Genomic DNA, 17,235 nt, shown 5'->3' on the forward strand with positions numbered 1-17,235 from the left:
GAGAGAGAGAAAGAAGGAGGGAGAGGGAAAGGAAAGAGAGAAAGAAGGAGGGAGAGGGAAAGGAAAGAGAGAATTTCATGAGGCATAACGGAACCACGGATACACGGAGAAAAATAATTTGCTGGCTCAGCAAATTTTCTGCTGGTCTAGCAAAATCTTTTCGTTATTATATGGATAGCAAAAAGATTTGCTAAGAGTACAAATTACTATTTGCTGGATATAATTTGCTGAATGTACAAATTATTTTGCTATAAGAACCATGATGGATTTATATAAGCAGTTACAGTTTTGCTCCGATAGCAAATAAATTTGCTAAGGATACATTATTTTGCATCAATAGCAAATTAACGTGATTCTTAGGACAAATACACTCAACAAATTTTTTCCTGGCAATGAAACTACTTCTGCTCTAATAATGAATAATTTGTAAAATTAGTTACATCAACTAAATTTTTTTGATGTCACTTCGAATATGCAATAGCAACGACGATTTTGTAAAGAGCAAAATTATTTTTCTCCGTGTAGGGATGTGAGATTTATGAAATTATGTATCGCGATGCAATCTTTTTCAGAATATTTTTAAGATAAGTTTGGATTTTTGGAAGTTTGGAAGTTTGGATTTTTAAGATAAGTTAAGGATTAAATAGTATAAAATATTATTGATTGTTGCGCGCGATATTTGCACAGAAAGATACTTAACTAAAGTGATGGATGAATTGCGGGCGCGACTTTGCGATAAAGATCTACTGCGTATCACGTTGCGATTCAAGAAAGACAAATCGTAGTGCTCGCGATATATCACAAAATCATATATCTCGTCTTGTCACATTGAATCGATTAAGTATCCGATGCCAATTCTATTATAAGCCGCGGACAATTTCTCCAACAAGATAAATCAGATGCTCGATTTCAGAATGAGAATAAAATCTTTTTAGAGCATCTCTGCTTAAAATGTTGGATAGAAAATGATAGAAAATTTGTCTATCATATTTTATGGAAAATTTTGATTCACATATTTCACAACTCATTTACGAAATTTCGTAAGTGAATTCATATACCATGTATTGTCTATAATTGATAAATATAAACTGATTATACCAATACTTTCATATTCATCATGATGAAAGAGAGTAGTAATCATAAGATATGATTAAACTATATAGATATTCTTTTCACTTTTTCTGATCATTTTGTAACCATCATTATAAATAGAATTATTATGAAAGAATATTATAAGTAGTTTATTATAAAATAATAATAAATACATAATGCGATATTTATTATGATTCAGAAATATCAATTTATTATGCAAACATCAATATTCAAGATGATTGAAAAGAATAGTATCATAAAATATGATTAAAATATATAGAAAGTCTATGTTGTACGGCTTCGGTATATGATAAGTCGTATAAATCAATATAAGAATGTTATCCATTTCAATCTTATCCAATCATTTTCTATCAAATGTTTTAAGCAGAGATACGTGCTTCTCCGCTCAACGAGACGATCGGCGAGGTCGGAATTCCTTCGTGCGCTCGCGAGTATCGCGTCGGCCGAATCGCACGCGCGATTTTTATTGTGGAAAAATAAAGAGATGAGAGAAAAAGAAAGTACGAGGATGGCACGTCGGGGTGTTTGACCTGGCGCCCGTCGCTAATAAACCATTACGAGACACTTCGGAGAACTTCGCGAGAGTCACGCACGCATTCGCAATATGCATATTATTATATGCGACACGTACAACATGTAGATATGCGCTGCAATCGTTTTGTTGTGTACTTTCGATATGTACAGGCGGGAGAAGAAACAGTAAATTTACAATATAACGCTCTCATCTTGGATTTTTTCAAACTTTGTGAATTTGTGTATTTTAACACGTAGAATTGATTTCTGAAAGCAAAAATTGTCGCTCATTTTTCGTTTTCTTGTTTTTTTATTTTAATGTTTTATGATGTCGGTAAGTAAGAAAATGATAACTTTCAGTATAAAACTTTCTAATTTTGTGTCTCAATGTGTCTAATTATTTAAGTCTTATAAGATAGTATGTATGATTAATGCAGAGAAAAACATGCATGAACTATTCTCTACTTTATAACAGAGTTTATGCTTTTTATTAAACCCAAACAGATCTCTGGAGGATATCCTGAGGATGTTCTCAGGATGTAGGAACGTTCTGAGAACGTTTTTAGGATATCCTGTGAAAATTTATGCTATCTGGGTTAATCAAAAGCATATATTCTGTTATAAAGCAGAAAATAGCTCATGTATGTTTTTTTCTGCTTTAATCATATATACTATCTTATGAAACTTAAATAATTAGACACATTGACACAAAGTTAGAAAGTTTTATAATAAAAGTTATCACTTTTCTACTCTCTACCGACAACATAAAACATTAAAATAAAAAAAACAAAAAAAACGAAAAATAAGCGACAATTTTCGTTTTCAGAAATCAATTTTACGCCCTAAAATGAACAAATTTACAAAGTTTGGAAAAAATCCAATATAAGAGCGTTATACTGTATATTTAGCGAAGAAATTCCACAGGATCCTCTTGATTTGCAGAAAAAAGCGCCCAGTTTTAATATAATAATAATAACTTTTTTTATGAGTTTTATTATACAGGTTGCCAAACGGTCTAAAACCAAGCAAAATAAAGAATCACGATGATGTTAAAATGATGTAAAAATGATCAGAAAAGACTGAAAAACTCGCTCTTCAGTCACAATTCAAACATTTTCTCGCCATTTTAACGGCATTGTCATTTCCCGTTCTATTTGGGAGTATAATAAAGTTAGGAGTTCACAAAACTATCAAAATTGAGAATCATTATTTTTTCTTTTCCTGTGTACTATTAATTTTTCATTATACTATTAATTATTATCATTATCAATTATTATTAGTATTGTTATTACTTTGTGCTCTTAATTATATTATTATTCTGTAAGTCTATTGGCAATGACTCTCAATTTTGCCAGTTTTGTGAGCTGTCAACTTTATTGTGCTCTAACCGGTTTTAACCCATACATACAGTCAAGAGCGAAACAGTTTAAACATTTTTTTCTAATGAAGTTGGTAACTCATCTAGAGTTGTCATATTTGAGAATCACTGCTCACGGTCTTGTGCGATAATCGGTTATGACAAGGCCGAATTGACAATACATGGCGTGAAAATAAATTTTATCAAGTCAATGTGAAAATGTGTTTTGACATATTTGAGATTATTTCGGTTTAAGGGGAATGAAGGGTCAGATTGCTTGAAAATTGTGCTTGTTTTTTCACAATTTTTTATGACAAACTGAGTGAATATGCGAAAGTGTTATTTTGATGTGTATTTATACAACATATAAAGAGAAAAAAAATATAATTTTGATAATCAAATATTCAATATAAGTGTATAGCACATGCAGTGGAAATATTTTTCTTTTCAAGGTCGTGATTTTGCAGTAATATCTTGACTCTCGATGGTTCAATTAAGCTGAATTTTAAGTAGAAAATTTCCGAAAATTTGTCGTTATCGTGTGAACCATTGACAAACTCGTGAAAATATTTAATTTTGAAATATTAATTTTTTTTTACTATAAAAGAACTGAAAATTTAATAATATTCCATTAAGATATTTGCAATTTTGTTAACTTTTACTCAATTTCTATTATAGTGGTTCACACACGATAACGATAAACTTACGGAAATTTTCTATCTAAAATTTAGCTTAATTGAACCACCGAGAGTCAAGATATTATTGCAAAATGAGGAACTTGAAAAGAAAAACGAAATATATTTTAACTGCACGTGCCATACACTTATATTGAGTATTTGATCATCAATATTATATTTTTCTTCTCTTTGTATATATGTTGTATAAATACACGTCAAAATAACACTTTCGCACATTCACTCAGTTTGTCATAAAAAATTGTGAAAAAACAAGCACGATTTTCAGGCAATCTGATCCTCCAGCCCCGTTAAACCGTTGCAATAGAGTGAATCGAAGAATTAAAGAATCTTACGCTTAAAATTTAAAAAATATTCAACAGTACAACCTAAACTGCATATTCAAAAAGTATGTAAATATGAAAGTAATACGAGAGAGCGCTCTCTCTTTCTTTCCTCCTCTTTCTCTCGCTTTCTCGCTGTCTCTCGCATTACTTTCATATTTACATTTCTCCTGGATTTTCAGTTTAGATTGTTCTCTTATATCTCTTATATTTGAAGCACAAGATTTTTCAATTATACAAAAACATCAATATTGCAACGATTTCACCAGGAATTCTCTCGAATGTATTGACACGTTTTCACGTTACCTAAAACTTACTTTCGCATCACGTATTGTCATATCGGCTTCTGTCATAACCGATTACCGTTCGAGTCTTGAGCAATGATTATAAAATGTGAGAATTGTCATAAGATAGATTACTTCAGTGTAAATGTAGAAAAAGTGTCCAAACCGTTTCACTTTCAATTGTACACTTATTATTACAATATAATGTAATAAACATTCGTAAAATGCGAAGAAACATTTATTAATACTTATCACACACAAAAAAATACATATTGCATTCAAATAAATATTACTTGTTTCAAATATTTTATAAGTTTTTATATCCACAACTTTATTATAAGTTCACATCATAAGCATCAAATTTATTCTAAATATATCCTGAATCTCAATAAATGTTTAGCATTTTAATTAAGAATATTAAATTAAAAGTTAAAAATCAAAGCAGCTTTTTTTTATAAAGTTTCATAATATTCTTGTGAAGAGAATGAATTCTATTCTTGAATACATGATAATAATCTTTTTCTAAAACTTATAATGAATATATTTTAAGATTATTATCAAGAAAATATTCATTGTTGAAGATAGCCATTACTTAAAAGAAGGAAAGTAAACTAAGTCATTGCTTTCATTAATAAAATTATATTTTTTTGATATTTTTTTCCAGTGCACAGAAAGAGGAGAGGAAGAGAGAGAGGAGGAGGAGGAGAGAGGAATGAGCATGTGGAATATCATAAAAGTGAATAGAGAGACCTTTTTTCTTTTCTTTTTTGTTGCGTGATAATATATATAGAATTGATGCCTTGCTATAATGTACGCAGTAGATAAAGGAAATAAAATAGAGGTGTTATCATATTTATGTTCAAAGTTTAAATTTGTTATTATATTTATTATATATATATTATATTTATTAAATTTAAATTTGTATTTTCAAATTTTTTTTAGTACAATATAAAGTGGCAGTTAAAATGATACGCGCTATATGCTTTCTATCTCGTTATAAAAAAATATATCTAATATTAATATATAATATATTATTATAATAAAATATATATAATATACACAATATAATAATAATCGTATAAAAAACAACTACCTAAAATTATGAAGGTTAATATAAGGGTGTGTGTGTTTCTTAAAAATATGTGTTATATTTTTTTAATTAATAAAAGATACAATAAAATTTCAATTTTTTTTTACGAAAATCCGTTATTAGCGGAAAGTTCAGAATATGGCATGTAATATTCATAAAAATAAAATTACTTTGGTTGATCTTATCTTGTTTCATATCTCGTTTAATAAAGCATTTCGAGAGTTATCTGATTGTAATTATACTTTACTCATTTTGAAAAAAGTCATCAAATTTTTTAATGTTTATAATAATGTTTTTAATTTTAATAATGTTTTAATGTTTATAAATTTTTATTCATAAAAATTTTTTAATGTTTTATTTATAAAGTTGTTTTTCGTTTTATTTATAAAATTTTTTTTTCATTTTGTTCATAAAATTCTTTAACTCCTTACTGTTGAAACATCCTAAATAAAATTTTTAAAACATTCTATTCTCACCTATCTGTGACACCTCCTCTATTAAAGTAGCAGTAAATTTCCAAAATAAAAATGGGCACACTCAAAGGGTTAAAGAAAATTTTTGCTAATCATATTTTCAACAACGTATTAATATCAAGCGAAACTCGCAGCGATATCTTCCGCTCGTGCAAAATTATCTCAAGAAGGTGAAGTGTGCTAATGTCTTCTTTTTAGTCATCTTATAAGTTGTGCTAACTACGCGGGAAGTCAATTAGAATTAAAGAGGCGAATCCATTTAATAGTCGGTGTTAATCGGGCGATTATTCAATGGCAAGGTAGAATGTTCCCAGGCGCGTCCACCCACACACACACACACATCTCCAATCCTAGCAGATATATTTATTTGACTTTGACGCGTCAGGACACATCGTAAAATAAATCGGCGCTAACTGTGAGCTCCCTAACTTGCGAATTGCTTGACAGAGGAAGAAAGAGGATGATAAAGGGAAGTCTAGAGAAAGAGAGAGCTCTGCACGTGGCGAAAATTTCGGCGATGATTGTTGATACCGTATTACAGGTCTGCACGCACACACACCTACCACGTACGTCTAGAGAAATCTTAGTAGTTCAAGGTGCTCGATGGCAAATTATCTAGTTGCGAAGACACACGCACACACTATTCATTCACACACGCGATTCGTGGTTCCCGCGATATTGTATCTCGCGAATGTATGCCACGGGATTATATCAAGGTGAATTTCGCATACATAGGCAACGGAGAAATAAAAGTGCACGAAAAGAAAGGAGAAACATGACTTAATCGAGATAATGTGCGTCACCTAATCTCGCTAAGATATTTATGCTTTCTTGTAATTAATACCACTGTGAACGGCTGGTCCTATCGCGCTTGTCGAGATAGTACAAAAACGAGATAGCACTAGCTTCTACACGGCAAAGCGAGAATATTGTCTATGGATTTCCGAGCCTTTTTTCTAACCAAGATACGCCGAGTTATAATTTCCGTAATCTTAAAAGCCTTTAAAATGCGGGTGTAACTATTTAAGATTTGAAGAGAAATAATTAATTATTGCCAAACAATCAGAATTTAAGATTTGAGGTAATAATTAATTAAATTTAAAGAAACAATAAATAAATAAATAAATAATAATAATAATAAATAATAACTCGATTGCGGAAAATTTTGAATTTCTTTATAATAACTTTGTTCGTCCCCTTTTTATGCAAAATTTTATTTGATCTAACTTAATATAAATTAATTAAATTTAAAGAAATAATTATTATTGATTGTTGAAATTGCTTAATCTTTTTTAAGGATTTTAAATAAAAATATTTTAAACTTAATGATTAACTTTTGAAGATTTTAATTTAAAAATTTAATTTATTATTTATAAGAAAATTAGGATGTGGCTGATTCAGACAATCAAAATATAAATTCTTTTTTTATGCAAAATTTTGTTTAACACAACGCAGTATAAATTAATTAAATTAAAAGAAATCATGATTATACTGACATGCAGAATTTTTTTTAAACTTTTTTTACGTTCTGGGAAACAAAAGTCGTTTTTTACGTAATTTTGCTCACAGAATCTGAATCTGGCTGCAGAATTACTCTATTACGTCAGATTTTCGAGATAAATGGGTTAAAATAGTTAAAAAACAGCGATTTTAGCTATATTCGTCTTATTATTAAAATTATATAAGAAACGACTTTTGTTTTCCAAAACGCAAGACTATACGTACCTGCCTTGCTTAAAATATTTGATAGAAAATGATTGGATAAGATTCCTATATAAATGGATAGAATTCCTATATTGATTTATACGATTTATCATGCACCGAAGTCGTACAACACATAGACTATATATTTTAAACATATTTAATGATACTATTTTTTTCAATTATCTTGAATATTGATGTTTGTATAATAAATTGATATTTCTGAATCATAGTAAATATCGCATTATGTATTTATTATTATTTTATAATAAACTACTTATAATATTCGTTCATAATATTTCTACTTATAATGATATGATGATTCTTATAATGATGATTCTATTTATAATGATAGTTACAAAATGGTCAGATAAAAATGAAAAGAATATCTATATAGTTTAATCATATCTTATGATACTATTCTTTTCCATGTTAAATATGAAAGTTGATATAATCAGTTTATATTTATCAATCATAGACAATACATGGTATATGAATTTACTTACGAAATTTTGTAAATAAGTTGTGAAATATGTGAATCAAAATCACCATAAATTATGACAGACAAATTTTTTATCCAACATTTTCTATCCAACATTTTAAACAGGGTGTGTTATTGATTGACGAAACTACCAAATTTCTTTTTAAGAATTTTAAGTTAAAACATTTTAATTCTTAACAATTAACTTTGAAAGATTTTCAACATTTTAAAGCTAAGTCTGTTATTAAAAACAAAATCGAAATGTGATTCATTCGGGCAATTAAAATAATCAATTCCTTTTCGTTGCAGGATCTTGTTTTACACGACGCAACCCGCTCACGTGATTATGATCGCGGCGGTTTTGTTCGTCACGTCGGTTCTCGTTCCGACGAAAGAAAGGATACAGGTCTCTTCGGATTATTCTCACTCAAGGACGGCATCCTTCATTTATCTCGCGTCCTTTGTGATGCATTTCGGTGCCCAAATCTGGATGACCTTCGTATCAGGTAATTGAGAAACTGTTGCGTTTGTTTTAAACACGAATGTAATACTCAAATCGACTTTCTCTATAATGTATGATCCATATTCGCAGGTCTATCCTTATACTTCGCATTGCCGCGACACACGTTCGGCGAGGTACAACGTGTCCTATTCCCGAGATACTTCACGATCAACGCGTGCTTGAGTCTCATTACGCTCCTCATATTCGTCAAGCACCATCCGACGCATACATGGGACACAGAAATCGCAATTCAGGTTTGTAGATAATACTCGCAAAATTTTGTATTTCTTAATCTTCAAATGTTTTGTTTTAATACCGTAGAAAAGAAGTTTTTGTTTTCATGTAGTATCTGTTCCTTCTTAGAGAAAAAGATCTTAACCCTTTGTGCTTGTATGTTTGTTCTCAGTTTCCGGAGATAAAAAAAGTGTCAATCAAGTGTTTTACTTATTTACTTTCAGAAGATCACATAATTAGGAGATACGTACAAAAAATCGTGACACAAAATCTTGGTAAATCTAAAATTTATGTTTCATTTCTCTTTTATATTCTTCACAAATAAAAGGTAAAAAAATTTATTACGAGCTGGCTGATACACTGAATTCAAATTATCAGGAGTACAAATTATCAAAGGGGATTCAAATTATCGAAGGGTTAATATTTAATCATATCTTTTCTAAGAGAATTTCTGAGGAAAAAATTTACATAAAAAATTCTATCTACACGGAGATAATATTATAGCTTCTTTCATAATAAAATCCTTTCAAGTTTCCTAGCAATGTAGGAATAAACTGTCAATAGAGTTTATCTTGCTAAAGATTACAATAAATTTTTTTATACGAGACTTCAATTTCTAAAATATATGAATAGTTACCAATACAAACATGAATAATAAAATTCAAAATATATTTATATAATAAAATATATAAATATAGAGCGAGTTTCTAAAATTTTTTTAATAGAATGGACTTTATTTTCTGGAATATAAATAGTTATAAATATAAATATAAATAATAATTCAAAATATATTGGTAATAAAGTATGTAAACATGGTGTCAATTTCTATAATGTAAATAAGGCATATAAAAAAGGAAGGATAATAAATTAAACCTAGCCAGAATTACAAATCACGATGATTTCAGAATCACTATAACAACTCACTTTCCGATCAGGATTCGATCATTTTCTTACTATTTTGGCGTAACTTCTGTTCTACCTAAGTAATTATCTAAGTAGAACAGAAAATCACGATGACATCAAAATGACGAGGAAATAATCGGATCGTAATTGAAAAGTGAGTTTTTTAGTCATTTTCTGATCATTTTAACGTCATCGTGCTTTTTTGTTCCCTCTAAGTATATTCTCCGGTTACTGAAAGAAATGATTCGATAAAAAATTAACAAACGGATATTTCCAATGAAAATACCGATTAATTTTTGTATCCGGTCAAAAAACATTCGATAAGAAATATCTGTTTGCAATTCAAAAGACCGGCCTATCTTATCAAATACCATTACGATCGGAAATATTCGATTAAATTTAATCGGAAAAATTCATCAATATTTTGATCGGAAATATCTGTTTGTTAATCTTTTTTGTTAATAATTTCTCTCAGGATACAGAATTCTATTCTCACTACAAAATTCTCTCCATGTAGAAAAGTTTGTTTTATAGGAACTGGAGGGTCAGATTACCGGAAAATCGTGTTTGTTTTTTCACAATTTTTTATGACAAACTGAATGAATATGCGAAAGTATTATTTTGATGTATATTTACAACATATAAAGAGAAGAAAAATATAATTTATACAATATGTTATTACAACATATATATTATATTATTACATATAAGTATATAATATAAGTATATTGTAATAATATAAGTATATATTATTACAACATATAAAGAGAAGAAAAATATAATTTTGATGATACTTAATAGAAGTGTATGGTACATGCAGTTAAATATATTTCGTTTTTCAAGGTCGTCATTTTGTAATAATATCTTGACTCTCGGTGATTCAATTAAGCTGAATTTTAGGTAGAAAATTTCCGTAAACTTATCGTTATCGTGTGAACCACTACAATGGAAATTGAATAAAAATTAACAAAATTGCAAATATCTTAATGGAATATTATTAAATTTTCAGTTTTTTTATAGTAAAAAAATTAATATTTCAAGATTAAATATTTTCACGAGTGTGGTTCATTCGATAACGACAATTATGGAAATTTTCTACCTAAAATTCAGCTTAATTGAATCACCGAGAGTCAAGATATTACTGCAAAATGACAACTTTGAAAAGAAAAACGAAATATATTTTAACTGCATGTACCATATACACTTACATTGATCATCAAAATTATATTTTTCTTCTCTTTATATATTGTATAAATACACATCAAAATAACACTTTCGCATATTCATTCAGTTTGTCATAAAAAATTGTGAAAAAACAAGCACGATTTTCAAGCTATCTGACCCTCCAGTCCTCTTAATCGTCAATCTTTGAACTTGACAAATGAAATTCACGTGATTTCCGTACAGGTCGGCGGGATGTCGGGCGCTTTCTTCCTGGAACTGCTGTTGCGACTCTACCTGACGCCACCTCTTCTGCGGCTAATTGTGCTGAAAAACAATTTGGAACGCGCAGCAGGCGTCGGGGGTGAGATCGGTCGTCACACCGCCGGTCCGCTCAAGTACTGCCCGCACTACTTTAAGATCCACCATGCCTTTCGCCGTGTGCACGTGTGCATCGCCATGGGAAACATGCTCACCATGGCGTGCACGGTTCTTCATCTGCATTACATAGCGAATAAATTGTGCGTTCTGTAAATGGAACGATCGGTTCGCCAGTTCGGGCAAGCATCCCGATGCTTGACTCGTTCGCTTCGGGAACATATCCCGAGGTATACGTAGACGTAGTTTAGAAAATAACTCGAAGAGGAAGAAGAAGCGCGTCTCGTACGATAGTTCGATAGTAAACGAAAGCCGGAGGTCCGAGTGTGCTCTGAACGCGCCTCGCGACACGACGCGGAAGATATTAATGATCTTTCCTGCCATTAATTAAAGTAAGCATCTCGATAATTTGGACTAAGCGCGAGTCTTTCGGCGATGTAGTTGTCTAGATTCTTGGAATTGGTGCCCTTGCACCGAAACTGTCCAAGTATTCACAGTCTGATCTTATATTTAACTATAGAACACCATACTTTTTTCGACTCCTAATTTCACTACATTGGGTGCACATCCAGCAAACTTTCATGATCAATATTTCCTTGAGAAGACGAAACTTTTTAACATCTTCTTTTGTTTGAACATCAAAATGTCAAAAATACGCTTATACCATTAATTACACAATTAAAGTTTTAGAAAAAAAGTTTTAGAAAAGAAGTTAATTTTACAAAAAGACTAAATAGAAATTTCCTTGATCACAAAAAGGCTATTTAATTTGCTCGAAAATTTATAACTTTTTTTTATAACATCGTATTGTATAAAACCAATTACTATTTGTTAAAGATAAAGAATGTAACTTTTCAGAAAAAATTGAAACAACGATTTAAAAAAATATATATTTCTTTAACATGACGAATTTTAACGTTAAAACTGATTTCAATGGTTTCATAGATTGCATTGTTTTTTATTCGGCTGCATAGAATTGTAAATGTTTTGCAGAGTGAAAATACAAATATCAATGGATGAGAAAAACACCAGATGTTGTGTTAAAAACAAAAAAATTTAGGTAAAAAATTCTTTTTAAAGGAAATTTTGCAACACTTTGAAATTTTTTTAGAAACAAGGTTTATTTTAGAAAAACAATACAAAGTATGAAATTGCATTATGTCAGTATCCAGCTATGTAGCTGGATGTAATAAAACGGCCTTTACATCTTGATAATATTTAACTTAAGTACAGTGGCGTAGCCAGGGGGGCTGAGGGGGCTGCAGCCCCCCCCCCCCGAAATTAATTTTCTGGGTGACGTTAAGTGTGAGAAAAATTTTTTCGAATAACCTTTTTTTGCTCGTCAAAAATAAAAAGTACAGCCCCTCCCGAAACTTTTTTTTGGCTATGCCATTGCTTAAGTATATATGATCAGATGAATACAGCTTTAATGTGCGCTAATATGAATCCTTTCGTCCCACGTCTTTTTCCGGACAGCATAAGGAAATTGCAAGTGTTATTTTGTGGACATATTGTTTTATTTCAATATATTGTACAAGAATTTCTAATATATATTTTTTCGCTTCGACGTCGAAACAAAGAAACAGGAGCCTTAAAAGACTCGTTTCAGACGTTGAGATGTTTCCATCTTTCAAGATAATTTCAGATTTAAAACAGAATTGTTTTAGATATCTTTCAGAGATGTCTCTAAAACATATTTCAAATTTTGCTGTCTGGGTTTCTTCCTTCTTACCCTAAGTAGAACAGAAAATCATAATGACATCAAAATGACGATAAAATGATTGCATCGTGATTGAAAAAGCAGTTTTTTTAATAATTTTTTCGTCATTTTGACATCATTTTGACGCCATTGTTTTTTCGTTCTGCTATGGAATCCTTTGTAATTGCGTTCTGTAATGATAATTACAAAAAATACCACGAAAAGAATACGAAAGAAAAAGGGAAAGGAGGAAGAAATAGAAGCACCGAGCGAGGTGGTCGTTTGTAAGCGCGTATCGGACCTCAATCAGAACAGAAAATCACGAAGACGTCAAAACAACGAAAAAATGATCGAGACTCAAAAGTGAGTCTTTTTCGTCATTTTGTTGTCATTTTGACGTCATCGTGATGTCGTGCTCTACCTGGGACAGCTCTGCCGTTGTGCTGTAATAGCCTGAACTCGCTCTACGTTCAAGTAGAACGACTACTCAGTGAAGTTCGCTCGATCGCCTCGTTCGCTCTTAATCTATAATGGGACGTCGTCGTTCGCGCACACATTCGCCGTGACACATGTCCTCTCAGAACACTATCCGGGAGAGAATCAAGCCGAGATGATGACGGTAATGATGACGATGACGATGATAGTAATGATAATGGACGAGTTTTCACGTTTCTCACGATATCGATCTGCTTTTAATTCCGTGATAGTGTGCTGTATAAATTATTGTTGAATAATTGTGCGAAACGCGTGCGTGTGATTCGCGAGAATGTCTCTTGAGATAATTGTGTGTGGATATTGATCATTTATCAAACATTAGAAATAAGGCTCTGATAGCATCAAATTAAATCAAATGTAATATCTTAGGCAAACAAGAACCACTCGCAGGATATAGTTTAATTAATTTTTCTTTCGAAAGGATAATAATGTCTTGCGATGTCTTTGATCATTTATATTCATCGACGTGTGATTTCGCGTGGATAACACCGGGACGAAAATACGTCGCCGTCTCATTTGAAGTATACATGACTTCAATGATGCTTTCCACTTCCGATTAGGGTTTTGTCTTATACACATCATAACTGCATATTGTTGCATCACGACTGTTGGTTTTGAGAAGAATTGGCAGTCGCATGATAGTGACTTTCTCGCATTAATCGATGATCAATCAGTTAATCAGTTTAATCAGATTCACTCAGTCAATAGTTAATTAATTAATTAATCAGACTAACTCATCTCCGGCAGAATTACCGACAAATAAGTAAAAATAATTCATAAAAAGCAAGTTGGTTATCAAAATGAGTAAATAAAAAATTCTCATGTTCTCATTGTTACTTATCTATTTAAAATCATCATCAGTCAAGTTTTAATTGCTATATACTGCTATTATACACACAATAATTAATTTTTTGATTGTCAGAATAAATTATTCAAGTAGCCAAACCTGCAGAAGCTGATTTTGCTTGGTGTCTATTGTAAATTTTGTTTCAGCAGTTTTCTAGCAAAAATACAAATAGGATTTGCAAAATATGATGACAAATTAGCGGCGGAAATTGAGCGAGATCTGTGTGTGTATACTATTTAAATATATCTAAAAAGAACATATATTATAAGTCCTGTTCGGTTTCTGTTGTCAATCTATCATCAACAGAACACAAGTTTAATGCAGACATAGATGATCATAAACCTGCCATGGTATTCTGATTGGCAGTGACGTAGCCAGGGGAGGCTAAGGGAGCTGCAGCCCCTCCCAAATTTAAATTGAATAATTGAAAAATTGAATAATTTTCTGGGTTACGCTAAGTGTGAGAAAAATTTTTTCAAATGTCCTTTTTTTTGCTCGTCAAAAATAAAAAGTACAATCCCCCCGAAACTTTTTTCTGGCTACGCCACTGCTGATTAGTATTCTGATTTGAACTTAGAATTTAGAACGTGACACATATTATGGGGTGCTGACGATAAAGCGCTCAGAGTTAATTCCTAAGTTCAAATCAAAATACTAATCAGCAGTGGCGTAGCCAGAAAAAAGTTTCGGGGGGATTGTACTTTTTATTTTTGACGAGCAAAAAAAAGGACATTTGAAAAAATTTTTCTCACACTTAGCGTAACCCAGAAAATTATTCAATTTTTCAATTATTCAATTTAAATTTGGGAGGGGCTGCAGCTCCCTTAGCCTCCCCTGGCTACGTCACTGCCAATCAGAATACCATGGCAGGTTTATGATCATCTATGTCTGCATTAAACTTGTGTTCTGTTGATGATAGATTGACAACAGAAACCGAACAGGACTTATAATATATGTTCTTTTTAGATATATTTAAATAGTATACACACACAGATCTCGCTCAATTTCCGCCGCTAATTTGTCATCATATTTTGCAAATCCTATTTGTATTTTTGCTAGAAAACTGCTGAAACAAAATTTACAATAGACACCAAGCAAAATCAGCTTCTGCAGGTTTGGCTACTTGAATAATTTATTCTGACAATCAAAAAATTAATTATTGTGTGTATAATAGCAGTATATAGCAATTAAAACTTGACTGATGATGATTTTAAATAGATAAGTAACAATGAGAACATGAGAATTTTTTATTTACTCATTTTGATAACCAACTTGCTTTTTATGAATTATTTTTACTTATTTGTCGGTAATTCTGCCGGAGATGAGTTAGTCTGATTAATTAATTAATTAACTATTGACTGAGTGAATCTGATTAAACTGATTAACTGATTGATCATCGATTAATGCGAGAAAGTCACTATCATGCGACTGCCAATTCTTCTCAAAACCAACAGTCGTGATGCAACAATATGCAGTTATGATGTGTATAAGACAAAACCCTAATCGGAAGTGGAAAGCATCATTGAAGTCATGTATACTTCAAATGAGACGGCGACGTATTTTCGTCCCGGTGTTATCCACGCGAAATCACACGTCGATGAATATAAATGATCAAAGACATCGCAAGACATTATTATCCTTTCGAAAGAAAAATTAATTAAACTATATCCTGCGAGTGGTTCTTGTTTGCCTAAGATATTACATTTGATTTAATTTGATGCTATCAGAGCCTTATTTCTAATGTTTGATAAATGATCAATATCCACACACAATTATCTCAAGAGACATTCTCGCGAATCACACGCACGCGTTTCGCACAATTATTCAACAATAATTTATACAGCACACTATCACGGAATTAAAAGCAGATCGATATCGTGAGAAACGTGAAAACTCGTCCATTATCATTACTATCATCGTCATCGTCATCATTACCGTCATCATCTCGGCTTGATTCTCTCCCGGATAGTGTTCTGAGAGGACATGTGTCACGGCGAATGTGTGCGCGAACGACGACGTCCCATTATAGATTAAGAGCGAACGAGGCGATCGAGCGAACTTCACTGAGTAGTCGTTCTACTTGAACGTAGAGCGAGTTCAGGCTATTACAGCACAACGGCAGAGCTGTCCCAGGTAGAGCACGACATCACGATGACGTCAAAATGACAACAAAATGACGAAAAAGACTCACTTTTGAGTCTCGATCATTTTTTCGTTGTTTTGACGTCTTCGTGATTTTCTGTTCTGATTGAGGTCCGATACGCGCTTACAAACGACCACCTCGCTCGGTGCTTCTATTTCTTCCTCCTTTCCCTTTTTCTTTCGTATTCTTTTCGTGGTATTTTTTGTAATTATCATTACAGAACGCAATTACAAAGGATTCCATAGCAGAACGAAAAAACAATGGCGTCAAAATGATGTCAAAATGACGAAAAAATTATTAAAAAAACTGCTTTTTCAATCACGATGCAATCATTTTATCGTCATTTTGATGTCATTATGATTTTCTGTTCTACTTAGGGTAAGAAGGAAGAAACCCAGACAGCAAAATTTGAAATATGTTTTAGAGACATCTCTGAAAGATATCTAAAACAATTCTGTTTTAAATCTGAAATTATCTTGAAAGATGGAAACATCTCAACGTCTGAAACGAGTCTTTTAAGGCTCCTGTTTCTTTGTTTCGACGTCGAAGCGAAAAAATATATATTAGAAATTCTTGTACAATATATTGAAATAAAACAATATGTCCACAAAATAACACTTGCAATTTCCTTATGCTGTCCGGAAAAAGACGTGGGACGAAAGGATTCATATTAGCGCACATTAAAGCTGTATTCATCTGATCATATATACTTAAGCAATGGCATAGCCAAAAAAAAGTTTCGGGAGGGGCTGTACTTTTTATTTTTGACGAGCAAAAAAAGGTTATTCGAAAAAATTTTTCTCACACTTAGCGTAACCCAGAAAATTAATTTCGGGGGGGGGG

The 17,235-nt window shown here is 31.5% G+C and overlaps 1 protein-coding gene across 1 annotated transcript in view; it reads left to right on the plus strand.

The window, feature by feature from the left end:
* Positions 1 to 14,509, plus strand: part of LOC116847345 — a 37,221-nt gene extending 22,712 nt beyond the window's left edge. Inside the window, exons 2-4 of the mRNA XM_032822261.1 lie at positions 8,340 to 8,536; positions 8,623 to 8,786; positions 11,077 to 14,509. Coding sequence (XP_032678152.1) covers positions 8,340 to 8,536; positions 8,623 to 8,786; positions 11,077 to 11,364 — 649 coding nt within the window. The 3' untranslated portion in view covers positions 11,365 to 14,509. The remainder of the gene's footprint in view (positions 1 to 8,339; positions 8,537 to 8,622; positions 8,787 to 11,076) is intronic.
* Positions 14,510 to 17,235: the final 2,726 nt, after the last annotated feature.

This window comes from Odontomachus brunneus, unplaced genomic scaffold (genome assembly GCF_010583005.1).
Source record: "Odontomachus brunneus isolate Ranch 3 - 2012 unplaced genomic scaffold, Obru_v1 Obru_scaffold_077, whole genome shotgun sequence".
NCBI classification, from domain to species: domain Eukaryota; kingdom Metazoa; phylum Arthropoda; class Insecta; order Hymenoptera; family Formicidae; genus Odontomachus; species Odontomachus brunneus.